The sequence below is a fragment of the Acanthochromis polyacanthus genome, chromosome 14 (genome assembly GCF_021347895.1).
Source record: "Acanthochromis polyacanthus isolate Apoly-LR-REF ecotype Palm Island chromosome 14, KAUST_Apoly_ChrSc, whole genome shotgun sequence".
Lineage (NCBI taxonomy): Eukaryota > Metazoa > Chordata > Actinopteri > Pomacentridae > Acanthochromis > Acanthochromis polyacanthus.
Window position 1 is genome coordinate 4,685,675 of NC_067126.1, and position 15,366 is coordinate 4,701,040.

The 15,366-nt window shown below is 38.9% G+C and overlaps 1 protein-coding gene across 4 annotated transcripts in view; it reads left to right on the top strand.

The window, feature by feature from the left end:
- kalrna (kalirin RhoGEF kinase a) overlaps positions 1 to 15,366 on the top strand; it is a 150,294-nt gene that overhangs the window by 47,487 nt on the left and 87,441 nt on the right. For 3 of the 4 annotated variants that reach the window (XM_051959461.1, XM_051959462.1, XM_051959460.1), the window contains exons 10-18: positions 81 to 272; positions 2,424 to 2,555; positions 3,588 to 3,686; positions 3,790 to 3,921; positions 4,556 to 4,678; positions 10,646 to 10,837; positions 10,919 to 11,088; positions 11,900 to 12,074; positions 13,524 to 13,764. In XM_051959461.1, the coding sequence (XP_051815421.1) occupies positions 81 to 272; positions 2,424 to 2,555; positions 3,588 to 3,686; positions 3,790 to 3,921; positions 4,556 to 4,678; positions 10,646 to 10,837; positions 10,919 to 11,088; positions 11,900 to 12,074; positions 13,524 to 13,764 (1,456 nt within the window). Of the gene's footprint in view, positions 1 to 80; positions 273 to 2,423; positions 2,556 to 3,587; positions 3,687 to 3,789; positions 3,922 to 4,555; positions 4,679 to 5,769; positions 7,110 to 10,645; positions 10,838 to 10,918; positions 11,089 to 11,899; positions 12,075 to 13,523; positions 13,765 to 15,366 lie in introns of those variants that run through there. The other variant, XM_051959463.1, reaches the window with a different exon arrangement.

Below are 15,366 nucleotides of genomic sequence, written 5' to 3' on the forward strand. Positions count from 1 at the left end.
AAACTTTCATGATAAACATGGACTTTAGCTAACATGTGTAGATCCACCAGACTAACTTCTTGTCTTCGTGGTTCCTCCAGAACGCCTACGTGAACATCAACCGGATCATGTCGGTGGCGAGTCGACTGGCCGAAGCCGGACATTACGCCTCCACGCAGATCAAACAAATCTCAAGTCAGCTGGATCAGGACTGGAAAAGCTTCGCTGCCGCGCTGGACGAGCGATCTACCATCTTAGCAATGTCGTCGGTCTTTCACCAGAAGGCAGAACAGGTGAGACGCAAACAGACTGCAAAGACACAAACTGATCATAGACGCAAAATGACCACAAAGACACACAAAGCGACCACAAACAGACCCAAAATTACTATAAATGGGGGGCTGTTACTATAGAGCGGGTCGTCCAATAATTGAAGGGTCGGCGGTTCGATTCCCGCTCTCGCCTAGTCATGTGCTGTTGTGTCCTTGGGCAAGACACTTTACCTGCCTTGCCTCCAGTGCTGCTCTCACACTGGTGTGTGAATGTTGGTGGTGGTCGGAGGGGCCATAGGAGTGGATTGGCAGCCACGCTTCCATCAGTCTGCCCCAGGGCAGCTGTGGCTACGAATGTAGCTTACCACCACCAGAGTGAGAATGTGTGAGCGAATGAATAATAATGGATTCATTGTAAAGCGCTTTGGGTGTCTTGAAAAGCGCTATATAAATGTAACCATTATTATTATTATAAATGGACACAAATCAACTCCAAAGTCACACAAAACAACTATAAAAACGCATAACATTACCACAAATAGACAGAAAATGATTACAAATGAACAAATAAAGACAAAGAGACACAAATGACCACAAATAGACCACAGTGACCACAAAGCGACACAAAACAACCACAGAAACACAAAATGACTACAAGAGACACAAAACAACTACGAAAAGACCCAAAATGATCAGAGATACAAAATAATGATAAATCATTGCAAAATGGCCACAAAGAGACACAAAATGACCACAAAGAGACACAAAGCAACTAGAAAAAGACCGAATATGACCATAAAGACACAAAATAATGATAAATATACACAAAATGACCACAAATAGACATAAAATGACCAAAAACAGACACAAAACAACTACAAACAGACACAAAATGACCTCAAAGACACAAAATGACCACAAAGACAAACAAAACAACTACAAAAAGGCTTAAAATAACCACAGAAACACACAACTAACACAAAGAGACTTAAAACAACCACAAACAGTCAGTGAACCATCGCTGGTTGTTCAGACATTATTCTAATAATATAATAATAAATAGTTTAACTTCCTGCTGGCTGCTGATTGGCTGTTGCTCTGGTCTGATTCTCTCAGCAGTGACTCTTGTCCAGACTATAACATTTTCAGTCGTCTGATTGTATTTAATGGATCAAACCGCTGCGCTGCTGATTCTGCAGGGTTGACATGGCAACAGATGGGTTTTGTTTGATTCCTGCTGAGCTGCTGACATTAACTACGAGTGTTGGAGATGAAAGAGGAAGCAGAGGAAGTAGAGGCTGGATGAAGCCTGGAGAGAAACAGGAAAACCAAAAGATGTCGAGATGAACAGGAGAATGAAACCTGGCAGCACCACAGAGAAGATAAATGTTAGAGCAGAGATGAGAAGATATTTTGAAATATATAACAACAATGCATTCATCATTAGTGCTGTAGCCAACAAAACTAAAACTCAACACAGAGACACAAAATGACCACAAAGACGTAAATACACGAGAAAATTACACAAAACAGCTACAAAAAATGAACAAAGCTACCATAATAAGACACACAATGACCAACAGTGACCACAAAAAACCACAAAACAACCACGGGGACATACAAGGACAGGAAGAAGACTTGAAACAACCACAAAGACACAAAAGAACCACAACGAGGCACAAAATAAACACAGAGAGAAACAAAATGACCAAACAACACAAAATGTCTACAAAAACACAAAATCAACACAAAATGACACAAAACCACAACAGAGACACACAAAAAACACAAAGAGACACAAAGCGACCACGAGACACACAACTGTCCCAATTAAACACACAATGACCATAAAGACATACAAGACAGCACAGACGCAACACAACAACAAAGACACACAACCAACACAACAAAACACAAAACTGTCCCAAAGAAACACACAATGATCATCTATAAAAGCTGCTGGCATGAACAAAGATTCTGTATTAATGAAAATACACAAAGATCTAAAGCTTCCTGTTAATCAGAAACTACCAGATGTAATGTTGTGGAACGTCGTTGAACATTGATGAATGTTGTTGAATGTTGAACGTTCTTGAATGTTGCTGAATGTTGTTGAATGTTGTTGAACATTGTTGAATGTTGTTGACTGTTGTTAAATGTTGTGTTGTTCAGTTCCTGTCGGAGGTGGAGGCCTGGTGTAAGGTCTGCAGTGAAGGAGGTTTACCGTCTGAGATGCAGGAGCTGGAGATCGCCATCCACCGACACCAGAGTCTGTATGAGCAGGTGACCCAGGCCTACACCGAGGTAAACCTAGAAACTGGATATACCAAGTATTATGGGATACAGAGCCAGAAGCTCAAAAAGAAATAAATCTAAAATGTTGATGCTTTAAACCGATGATATTATCTGTTTTTGATCACAAAACTGAGCTTTCTCCATTTATTCTCCATTCTAAATGTTTGTCACGTAGGATTAAAGTTGGGCATCAAGTACCGGCTCCCAAATTCTGATTCCAGAAGAGAACATTGCTTGAACAGTTGATTGTAGTGATTGCAAGTCAATTCAGTTTGATGGTTAGGTATCCACAGTGAGTTTAAAAACTGTCCTGAGTGACATAAAATGGTCCAATATGGCAATAAATGTCCAAACTGACTGAAAAATGGTTCAAAATATCCCAGAATGTGTATAATTTGAAAAGACATGACCAAAATGACTAATAATGGCCCAATATGACAAACAAAAGTGTCCAAAATGACTCAAAATGGTTCAAATTATCCAGAAAGTGTACAATGTGATAAAGATATGTCCAAAATAACTAACAAATGTCCAATGTGACATAATTTGGTCCCAAAAATGGTTGAAAAAGACCAAGAAATGGTTCAAAATATCCCACAATGTGTAGAATGTGATAAATATATGTCCAAAATTACGAACAAATGGTCCAATATGACAAGTGTCCAAACTCACTTAAAAATGGTTTAAAATATCCCAGAATTTGTATAATTTGATAAAGGTATGGCCAAAAACAAACAAAAATGACCCAATGTGACATAATTAACTGAAAACCCCTGTTCTGTTTCTTCCTTCCTGTTTCTACTTGTCCTTCACCTACTTCCTGTTTCTACCTGTCCTTCACCTACTTCCTGTTTCTACCTGTCCTTCACCTGCTTCCTGTTTCTACCTGTCCTCCACCTACTTCCTGTTTCTACCTGTCCTTCACCTACTTCCTGTTTCTACCTGTCCTTCACCTACTTCCTGTTTCTACCTGTCCTTCACCTACTTCCTGTTTCTTCTTGTCCTTCACCTACTTCCTGTTTCTACCTGTGTTGTTTCCAGGTGAGTCAGGATGGTAAGGCGCTGTTGGACGTCCTTCAGAGACCTCTAAGTCCAGGAAACTCTGAGTCTCTCACAGCGACGGCCAACTACTCCAAAGCAGTCAGTGTCTTTCTACCTCATCATATTCCGTTATAAACATGCATGATTTAAACATGTGCGATTTAAACACGTGCGACTTAAACATGTGAATGTTTCTGAGCAGGTCCACTGCATCCTGGACGTGGTCCACGAGGTTCTGCACCATCAGCGGCGTCTGGAGAACATCTGGCAGCACCGGAAGGTCCGACTGCACCAGAGACTGCAGCTGTGTGTCTTTCAGCAGGACGTCCAGCAGGTAAGACACACAAAATACACTGGAGAATGTAAAAATAAATAAATAAAACGGTAAAAATGTAGCAGCAAGGAAGCCAGAAAACTTAAGTTAAACACGTAAAAAACTGTCTAAATAAAATGTTAAAAATGTAAAAAACTGTGACATTCAGAAACTGTTAAATGGTGAAAAAGACGACATCAACAAACAAGTTGTCTCTACTTGTACTGTCATACTTTACTCTGTATTTTACAAAAATCCTGAAAACAAAAAACAGAAATCTGGCAGTGGTTTTATCAGAAAGATTGCTGGAATATTGTAAAGTTTCAAGCTGCACTAAAAAACTCTGAAAATAATGACAAATATCTGTAAAATTACATTTTTTCACTGATTAAATGCAGTATAAAAAGTGTAATTTTGACAGTCTTATATACGTAAAAATACATGAAAAACATGAACATAAATAGTATAAAAAACTTGAAATGTAAAAACGCACTGACAGCCAGTAGAACTGATCAGTTTGAAGCTGCTCTGACCTCCATTCTGCCTCAGATCGTTCCTGTTTCACCTCTTTTGCTTGTTAATTAATGAAGTCTGAGGGATTGGTTGGTTGGTTTTGTGCTGCTGATCTTCACCTGAAGCTGTTTCCTTCCTCCAGGTGATGGACTGGATAGAAAACCACGGAGAGGCCTTCCTCAGCAAACACACTGGAGTTGGTAAATCTCTGCACCGAGCTCGAGCTCTGCAGAAGAGACACGACGACTTCGAGGACGTCGCTCAGGTGAGTTTTACCTGAAAACTGGAGCTGGTTCTTCTGTCTGAACTCCAGCTCTGAGCTATGGTTCTTCTGGAGCCACTCGGTTGTTTTTTTTAATCAATATCCGCTTTTCTTTTTTTTTTGCAAACATCTGTAAGTAATCTTCCTGATTAATCCCAAATTTCCGAGGCGTCCGTGGCGACCGGTGGAAGCCTGAACTCAGGCCGGTTCTAACCATGTATGGTCTCCTCTAAGGTCTGCAGGAGATGTTATCCAGCCTCAGCCTCAGCACTGCTCTCCGTCAAACTCTGGAGGCTCTGTTCTGCCTGGAAAATAGAAAAAACACAACAGGAACACATCTGTGGGCAGAAATGAGGCTTCTGAGCAAAGACTTTTTATACAACTTTGTCAGATTTCCAACTTTAAGAGCTGCTGGTTAAAACCAAAAGCTGCTGATCTTCTTCATCAAATCAGGTTTGTTTATGTAGAGATGTTTTAATTCTCAACAGTCTGAGCTGAGCAAAGAGCTGCAGACATTGTGAAGGAGGGAAAACATACAACAGATAAGGATCCAAGCTAAACTGTTGACAATGTGAACAACAAAATAAATGACAACATAAGGAACATTCCAGGTGGTTGCACAGTTTCTGTGGTCGTAGTCGCTGAAATTTTGCCATCCGGAAAGGGAATAGAAGTTCTTCTTCCATTTATGTAGCACCAAATGTGAATATTATGGAAAAAATCAGCTCAAAATTGTTGTACAACACCATTTAAACCAAACGTAGGGTTAGAGTTAGGAATGTAGCTCCAGTTTTATGTAGGAAGCAGAACAGTGGAGGTTTGGTGGTGATGAAAACATTTAGGGGGCATAAAAAAACTTAGTGTTGTCTTTGAAGTGGATTTAAAGATTTTAAAAAGACTCGTATGCTCTAGTTTGTCAAGTTTCTGTGTATTTCAACAAATCCATATGAGGTGTGAGTCAAAAGGTTCAAAATCAGAATTAAATCCAGTTCGTGATTCCAATTTAGAAACCATTCCTGTCAGAACATTCTCCTTGTGCAGTGGTGCTCTGCTCCCAGAGTTCCTGTAGCACTGCAACCTGGAAGTCCTTCTCTGTAAATGTTTAAAAATCCTTCAATCTCTTCAACTTGGATTGAATTTTGAGGAAGAAGGCGGCAGGTGGGACGAAAAACTTTCCTCGGGATGCAATAGTAGAACTCTACATTGACAATCGGACCCTGGTGGACGAATATAGGGTGCACAACCACGTGAATCTTCTCTATTTTCAACGGTGAAACTGCTGTTTGGTCTCTAGATTTGGTCACCATTATGATCCTCGACCACCAGCGGTACATAAAGATGTTTAAATCCTCCATGACATCACCCACAGGTTTCCTACAGAGCGATTTTAAAGCTTCAGCTGTCTGAAAATTAAAAAATTAGCAAAAAATTTAGAGCGTGGTTGGGGTTGAAGCCATGGACTATAATAAAACAGCAGCAATGCCCTTCATTAAGCACAAATTTAACCTTAATTTAATTAAAATTGTTTTGCAAAAATTCACCACCAATGCAGTTTTCACAAAGTAGGAAATTAGCTAAAGAGACCAAAACAGTTTGTTGCACTGGACTGTAAACATGTTTTTTTCTGCTGAAAACCCGGACATTTTAACATGGGGGGTTGGATCACTTTTGAATCCTCTAGTGGACCTTCATAGAACTGCAGTTTTTGGAATTTTTATTGTTCTCCAGCCCTATGAAGGTTGCTGCTTGTACCTAAACTAGTGTAGGTTTTCCTTTACTCCTAAACATGGCTCTTCGGGGGGCATTTCTTGCAGTTGCACAAGTTTCTGTAATGGATAACAGCTTAAATGAAGCTAAAACTGCCTCAAATGAACCCTATTAATCAGAAAAACTGCAGCAAATACAGCAGAAAATGTCTTGTACAGACTACCGGCATCCTAATGAATGCAGCGAAGGTTGAAACAGATGACAGCTTACGCAACCCAACAGCAACTACATTCTAGCCCACAGAGCCTCTAACGAGAAGAATCCACAACAAACACTGCGTCCAGTATCGAACAGATCACAAACCTCAGTTTATGCAAACATCTGTTCTTCGGCTTGACGCTCCTCATCGTTGCTTAGATCTGCTGAAACCGTTGGGTTGGTCTGTGGAGGCCTTTGAAGTGGAGATGATTCTCTGAGAGTGTTTGATGCCGTCCTCTATTGAAGCTGTAAGTCGTCTGATTTAATTAAAGTTGTGTTAATGCTGGGATAGCTGTGTGACTTTACAATGGAAACACAAAGACAAACAGCATCTTCTGATTGGGATCATTGAATCTGTCGGAGCAGTTTAAAACGTCTACTTTCCTTTTTTTCTTCTTTCTTTTGAATCCTCGAATCATTTACCGCACCGGTCGATGGAGTTTCAGTGAAGGGATAATCCTATAAAAGAGTGAGTGTTAATCCTATAAAGAGTAGTTGTGTAATCTGATGTTTACGCTCTGGATTAGGATTAACCTTGTAGACTCTCCCTCTGCAGTTTTGTTGCTAAAATCCTCCATTTATTAACATTAATAATTTCATCACACGCTTAAGATACATGAATATGAAGCGTGTTTACTCACATACATGTGGGAGAGTTTGCTCACCATGTTAGCATCCTTTAACCATCATTACTGCTGAGTGAAACTGAACTTTCCTCATCTGCGCCTGATTATGTTCATCTATTAGAAGCAAACATCAAACAGAAACTCTCATTAAGCTCTTCATCATCCAGCCTGAAATGTTAAAGTCCTCCAGGGAGCGTCGATGCTACGTTACCAGTCCTATTAGCAACAGGTGGAGGGTGATTTAAGGGTCACTAAGACATCTAAGTGTGCTTGGAAATGCTGAAAAAAATAAATAAAGAAAGAAATGCTTTGTAACTCAGGTTTCTGTAGGCTATTGTGGAGGCTGGTACTGACATAGAGGCCAAAGTTATACTGCTCAAGCTAAAAGAAATGCTAACATTGACTTATTTAGGCTAATGTAGCAGCCAACATTAGATAAAATATAATACTAATGTCAACATTAGACTTGACATTATCTTGTCAAGGCTAATGTAATGGCTAACATTTTGCTACAGTCACAGCTAACATAATCTTGTAGCAGGTAATATTATTTTATTTAAGCTAATATGAAAAGTAATGTTGTCTTATTTAAGCTAGTGCAACAGCTAACATGGGCTAGTGTCACAACTAACATCTTCTTTAGGCTAATGCTACAGCTAACATTATTTTGTTTAGGCTAATCTAGCTGATATTATCCTGTCTAGGCTAATGTAATGTAACATCATTGAGTTTAGGCTACAGTAACAGCCAACGTAATCTTGTGTAGGCTAACATAACAGCTAACATTATCTTATTGAAGCTAATATAGCAGATAAGGCTGATGTAACAGCTAATGTTATCTTCTTTGGGCTACTGTAACTGCTAACATCTTGTTTAGGCTAATGTTACATCTAACATCATTTTGTTTAGCCTAACATAGCAACAACTTAAACATAAGTGGCATTACAATCTTGTTTAGGCTAACATAGCAGCTAATATCATCTTAATTAAGCTAATATAACAGCTAGCAATATCTTGTTTAGGCTAACATACTAACATAACAACTAACATTATCTTGTTTAGGCTAAAATAGCTGCTACCATTATCGTATTTGAGCTAATGCAACATGCAATGTTTTGTTGTTTAGGCTAGCATTATGGCTATCATAATCCTGTTTCGCGTTATGTATCCATCCATCCATCCTCTGTACACCACTTTATCCTCACTAGGGTCACGGGGGGTGCTGGAGCCTATCCCAGCTGAAGGCAGGGACACCCTGGACAGGTCACCAGTCTGTCGCAGGGCTACATATACAGACAAACAATCACACTCACATTCACACCTACGGACAATTTAGAATAATCAATTAACCTCAGCATATTTTTGGACTGTAGGAGGAAGCCGGAGTGCCCAGAGAAAACCCACGCATGCACAGGGAGAACATGCAAACTCCATGCAGAAAGATCCCACCCCGGCATTTGAACCGGGGATCTTCTTGCTGCAAGGCGCAAGCGCTAACCACTACACCAATGTGCAGCACTCGTGTTATGTATCTTGACATTATTTTGTTAAGTCTAACGCAGTGGCTAACATTACGCAGCTGTAGCATTGCTATGTTTAGGCTAATGTAGCGGCTAATATCTGCATTTTGGCCCTACTGTGTTTAAAACACAAAGATGTATGACATTATAGCACTGCATGTAATAGCTGCATTAGCATCAGTGCTAGTAGTTTTATGTTATTTAAATAATCTGTGTTCAAAGTCAGGTTTTTGCTTTCTGTCATCTCTCTGCTATAATCCTCACACTGAACCAACGCAGTCATGCAGCAAAGCGCAATAATCTCTTGTAAATTATAACCTTTATCTTCAGACTAATCCCTCCAACATGTGAAACATCCACCCTGGAATAACTGTTTTTGTAGGGCAGAACATCTCAGACCTAATATGTTTCCTGAAGTAAGTCAGATATTCCAGATCATCTGCTGTATTTACCAGCAGAGACCGACACTAATCCGTTTGTCCCGATGAATGCTGGGAGCTTTAATGCTCAGACAGGATTTAGTCCTTTTTATAAGAGATGGAGTAAGAAATGCTGCCAATTTACAAAAAAAAAAAAAACAGATAAAACAACAGAATTACCATTATATTACAACATGTATATGTGTGTTATTCCTGTCTAGTATAAATATCATTAAACTAAACCAGGTACAGTGTTGGAGAAACAGATACAGACAGATGTGGATGCTAATGTTAAAGCTAATAGGAATGATTGTAGAGCGATATTATTTTAAACCCCAGAAATAATTTCATAAAATTAATCCGTTATCATAAAACAATCGTACATTATATAGATTACTAACATCCTGTTTAATCTATTGTAGTGTCAACTCACAGCATTTGTGGCTCTGTCATCTTTTAGTCTAACGTAGCTGCCAGAGTCTTGTTTAGACTAATATAATGGCTCACATTGTTTAATTTATGCTACTATACTAGCTAACATAATCTTGTTTAGGCTAAAATAACAGCTCGCTTTATTTTATTTGAGCTTACATAAGTTTATTTTTATATTGTTTAGGCTAATGTAAAAGCTAGCATTATTTGGTCTAGGTTAATGTACCTGACAACACCTTGTCTAGGCTAATGTAATTGCGAACATTGTCTGTATGGTCTACCATATTAGCTAGCATAATATTGTGTAGGCTAAGATAGTGGCTAACTTTATCTTATTTGAGCTTATGTAACAGTTTAATCCTATGTTGTTTAGGCTAACATAACAGCTAACGTAGCTGCCAAAATCTTGTCTAAGCTAATGTAATGGCTAAGATAGCCTACCTAAGGCTACCGTACTAGCTATTATAATCTTGTTTAGGCTAAAAAGTTGGCCAACTCTTACCTTTTTTAAGCTAATGTTTTAAATGGCAACTATTGTCTAGTTTAGGCTAAGGTAATAGCTAGCATAATCTTAATCAGGCTAAAATAGCGCTAAAAATGAACCGAAACTTATTTTAGCTTGTTTACGCTAACATAACAGCTAACATCATCTTGTTTTGGCTAATATAGCTGCTAAAGTATAGTCCAAGCTATTGTAACAGCTAACACTACTTTAAGCAGCCGCAACAGCCAGTAAAATTTGTCTAGAACGTTTAAAAGACTACCTAAAATTGCATAAAATATCCAAAATTTGTTAAAAATGTAACATAATGTGTAAATTTTTTTCCAAAATGTTTGAACATTTTTGACTTCACTGAACTTTTAGCCATGGTTGGGCTGTTTTCATGGACATTCAGGACATTATATTGCACAAATGGACAAAAAAACATCCCCAAAACCCTTAGATTCAGAAGGTTTAGCATTGAGTAGGTCAAACAAACAAAAAACTATTTATTGTCTTTGTTTCAGAACACATACACTAATGCAGACAAGCTACTGGAGGCAGCAGAACAACTGGCTCAGACTGGAGAATGTGACCCGGAAGAAATCTACAAGGCGGCCCGACACCTGGAGGTCCGGATCCAGGACTTCGTCCGGCGGGTCGAACACCGGAAGCTGCTGCTGGACATGTCGGTCTCCTTCCACACCCACACCAAAGAGGTGAGACGGTTTTAATTCAACCACAGAGACTCGTCACAAAGTGTTTTCATTCTGAGCTAATGGATTATCACATCTGTCCAGCTGTGGTCGTGGATGGAGGAGCTGCAGAAACAGCTGCTGGACGACGTCTGCTGTGACTCGGTGGATTCGGTCCAGACTCTGATCCAACAGTTCCAGCAGCAGCAGACGGCGACGCTGGAGGCAACGCTCAACGTGATTAAAGAAGGAGAGGAACTAATTCAGCAGCTCAGGTACTCATCAGGTTCTTATTAATATTTATAATGTTATTAAAGAGGGGAGGATTTACTCAGCGGCTCCAGTGAGAGCATTAATACTTAAAATGTCACTGAAAAGTCACATTCAGGGCAGATTACTAATACATGCCAGTTTATATCCATTTTGTGAATGCTAATTGTAGCATCAATTTAAACAACATACATACCATTTCTTTGAGGTGAGAATGATACAAAAAAGATGTGTATTTCAAGTTTTTTGTTGTTGTTGTTGTTGTGTTTTGTACCGGTAAGTGGAAATAAGTAATATTTGAGATGTGATCAGAAAATTTTAAGTCCATGTTGAAGAGTCTCATTGTGCAGTGATGCTCTGCTCCCAGTGCTCCTGCAACACTCCTAAAATAAAACTCCATTTCATTAGATAAATGAAGCAAAATAAGATCAGACAAATAAATAAATGACAGACATAGAGATGAAGGGTAAAGGGTAATGAGTCAAAATACTGATAGAAAAGTCTTAATGTTGCACAGATTTTATCCATAATCTGATGCTAGTAGAACAAAAGCACCACAGTTTGATTGTAAGAAACAGAAACAGACTCATACATATAAAAAAAACCCTTAAAATCAATTTATTCCAGTTTTATTTAGACACACAACTGGATTTTACAATATTGAACAGAGAAATACAGCAAAATGACGGCTTTATTTGGAGAAACTTCTTTGTTTTCCTTTTACAGCGACGGGAATTCTGGATTTGCTGCAGTTTGTTGATAAATTTGCTAAAATATTTCCCTGTGTTTGTGTGGTTTTTACATTTTTTTTTGCAGAGATGCCGCCATGTCGACCAACAAGACCCCACACTGCAGTTCCATCGCTCACATCCAGGGGGTGCTGCAGCAGCTGGACGAGGCCCAGGGCCAGATGGAGGAGCTGTTCCACGAACGCAAGATCAAACTGGACATCTTCCTGCAGCTGCGCATCTTCGAGCAGTACACCATTGAGGTCAGAGATTTTACGTGGTCGATTCGAAGAAAAAGCTTGTGCAAAGAAAACAAACTGAGAACGCATCATTTTGAGTAGCTTCGCTGTAGATTGAGAGGTTTTATTGGATGTAAAGGAGAAAAAGAAGAAGAAATGTGGGAATTTTTAGCTGAGCAACAAGTGAGAACACTGTTTTACCTCCACATGATCCTGTTTTTTGCTGGCAGAGTCCAACATTTACTGATTTTAGATGGAGGCCATCTGTTGAAGGACATCAAGACTGCATTATAAGTGTCTACTAAAATGTTTCCAGCTAGTTTCAAAACAAATTGCTCGTTGCCTTACTTACAGCAGGTTTTTTGCACATTGAAATGTTCATTTTATCCAGTATTGCAGCTTCTGAATCAATGACATGATGAGAAACAGAAAATTTCTTTTTTTTAAATCTTTAATAGTTCTTCAGATATTGGTGTTCAGAGTGTAAGAAAAAAAGCCTGCTGAAATTGGATCGACAGGCAACTTTTAAAAAACAAATTGTCTCAGAAAGTATTTGATATGTCAAGCTGAAATTCCCCAAATATCTTTAGAACTATTAAGATTTCATGCTGTAAAAAATTCAGGCAAATGTGAGATTGTTGAGATGAAATAGTTTGAAGAATTTTCTGATTTTAGGTGGAACTTTCCTGGTGATGGACGTCAAGTCTGCATTATAAGTGTCTGATAAATAGGGTAGCAACGGACAACTTTCAAAGATGTTGTCTCAGAAATTATTTGACATATCAAGCTAAAATTTCACAGATATCCTTTTAAATGTCAAGACTTCATGCTGTAGAAAATTCAGGCAGATCTAAGATGGCTGAGCTGAAATTCTTTGAGAAATTTGATGATTTTATCGGTCTAGCGAGGGACGTCAAGACTGCATTATAAGTGTCTGATAAGTGGTAGCTGAGATGTTCAAAACTTGTTGAAAGTGGGTCAGTGGGGAATATCTGAAATTAATTGATTTATCAAGGTAACATTTCACAAATATCAACATTTTTTGCTGTAGAAAGCAGAGAAACTGTAATAAATCTACATTTTATGCCGTTAAAAAGTAGAAATATAGTAAAAAATGTATGGATTTTGAGCTGAGCAACAAGTCAGGAAGCTTAATTTCACCAGCTCTCCCTCCAATATTGATCCTCGTTTTTGCTGACAGAGTCTACAAATGTGCTGATTTTAGGTGGAAGCTGTCTAGTGAGGGACATCAAGGCTGCATTATAAGTGTCTGATAAGTGGTAATAATAGTTAAAGAGATGTTGTCGCTCAAATCTGCTGGAAGTGGGTCAACAGGGAGTTTTAAAATTGATTTATTAATGTAAAATTCTACAAATATCAACATTTTATGCCATAAAAGTGTCAAACTAATCAGAAAAGTATGGATTTAGTGCTCTGTTTACCTCCAGTCCTGACCCTGGTTCTTGTTTCCAGGTCACGGCCGAGTTGGACGCCTGGAACGAGGATTTATCTCGTCAGCTGAGCGACGCCGGACGTTCAGGCAGCAGCAGCGGAGGCAGCGGCGCCTCCTCTGGCGGCTCGGAGGATATCGGTCTGGCCGAGCAGCGACTGAAGCGTCACGCCGAGAGGAAGGCGGCCATGAACAACATGACGTACGAAGTGATGCAGCAGGGACAAGACCTGCACCAGTACATCATGGAGGTCCAGGCTTCAGGTAAAATCCTCGTTAACGGGACGATTACTCCACGTTTTTATCGACTCTAAAGCGTTTCCAGCTGGATCCACATCTGTCCTCTGAAGCAGCAGAAATGCTAAACGTGACACCAGAGACGGAGACAGAATGAGGTTAAATAATCGTCAGGACTGTCTGCTGCAGTGTTTGGCCTCACAGGGATTCATCTCTTCAGCCTCCACTCTGATGGTTTCACTAATTAATAGAAGAACATTCTGGGGTGTGGTTCTGTCCAGGATGGAGGGAAATGTTGATTATTTATTCTGCCAAACTTGGAACCAACCTGTCCGACGTGTTTCCAAAAGTCCACAGATGTGACAAACACTGTAAAAAATGGTGACTTCATATATGTACACTGACAGTCAATAGAAACTTTGAGACCATATTTTTCAACATAATTTTTATTCTGAAGCCCAAAACTGGATTTTCTTCATATGAATCATTTGTTTAGCATATTGGCATACAGACACAAAAATCTAAAGTTTCAAGAATGATTTCAAAATAAAGCATTTCACAAAAGAAAACGGCACCTGCCAAACACAAAGTCACAACAGTCAATACCGAGTATGGCCTCCATTTGCTTGGATGCAGGCAGCAATCCGTCGGCGCATGCTTTGGACCAGGCTTCTGATTGTGGGTTGGGAACAGCCCATACGCCTGGCTACATCACTGTAGCTCAAAGCGGCCTCCACCATACCCAGTGCCCGGAGACGTTGTTCATGTGATAGACGCGGCATGATGCTGTTCACTGGACTAACAATGGTGGCCTTTTTTGGGCCTTTATATAGGCCTTCAGAACCCATTCTCACATTGTGCAGATACTCACTGAGTGTTGCTTGGTGTGTATTTGGTTCACTTTTGCAAAGTGACCAACCCATGTGCAATGAATCATGACAAAATGACAACTCATCATTATCTCAACTACCAGGGCACTAGATCATCAGTAAATCCACAATGAATAATTACAACCCCCCTACAAGTAGAATTCTGCCTACATTTATACCTCAAAGTTTCTATTGACTGTCGGTATAGATGTTGAACTATTTACATTTTTAATTAGGCTTCATGTCTGTAATTAAACTAAACAGGACAACAGGTAGAGCAAAATATTACAGATAAAATAACAACCGTTTTAGTGTGATTTTACGGTAAAACATTGTAAAACAAATTAATAATTGATATTAATAATTCAATTAATGACAAATTACAAAAAATGCAGTTATATTTTTACAGTTTTGCCCATTTTTATGTGATTAACGATATTTGTTATTAAAAGTATATAATGATTTTTCTTCTGTGATTTTACCAATGATTATCTGTTATTAACTAAACATGGAAAATGTGTAAATTATTAAAAATATTATAATATAAAAACAATCTCCAGTCAAATGTTGACTATTTCCGTTGACATTTTTTTTTTGTTTTTTTTACAGATTTATAATTGACACACTTTTGATTTTGACACTACTTGCAGTTTTGGCCTTTTTATGCTTTTTAAATATATTTTTATTATTAAATGTAAACCAATGTTTTTACTGTGATTTTCAGGTAATATCACAGATGAAAAATACTGATCTGTGATGC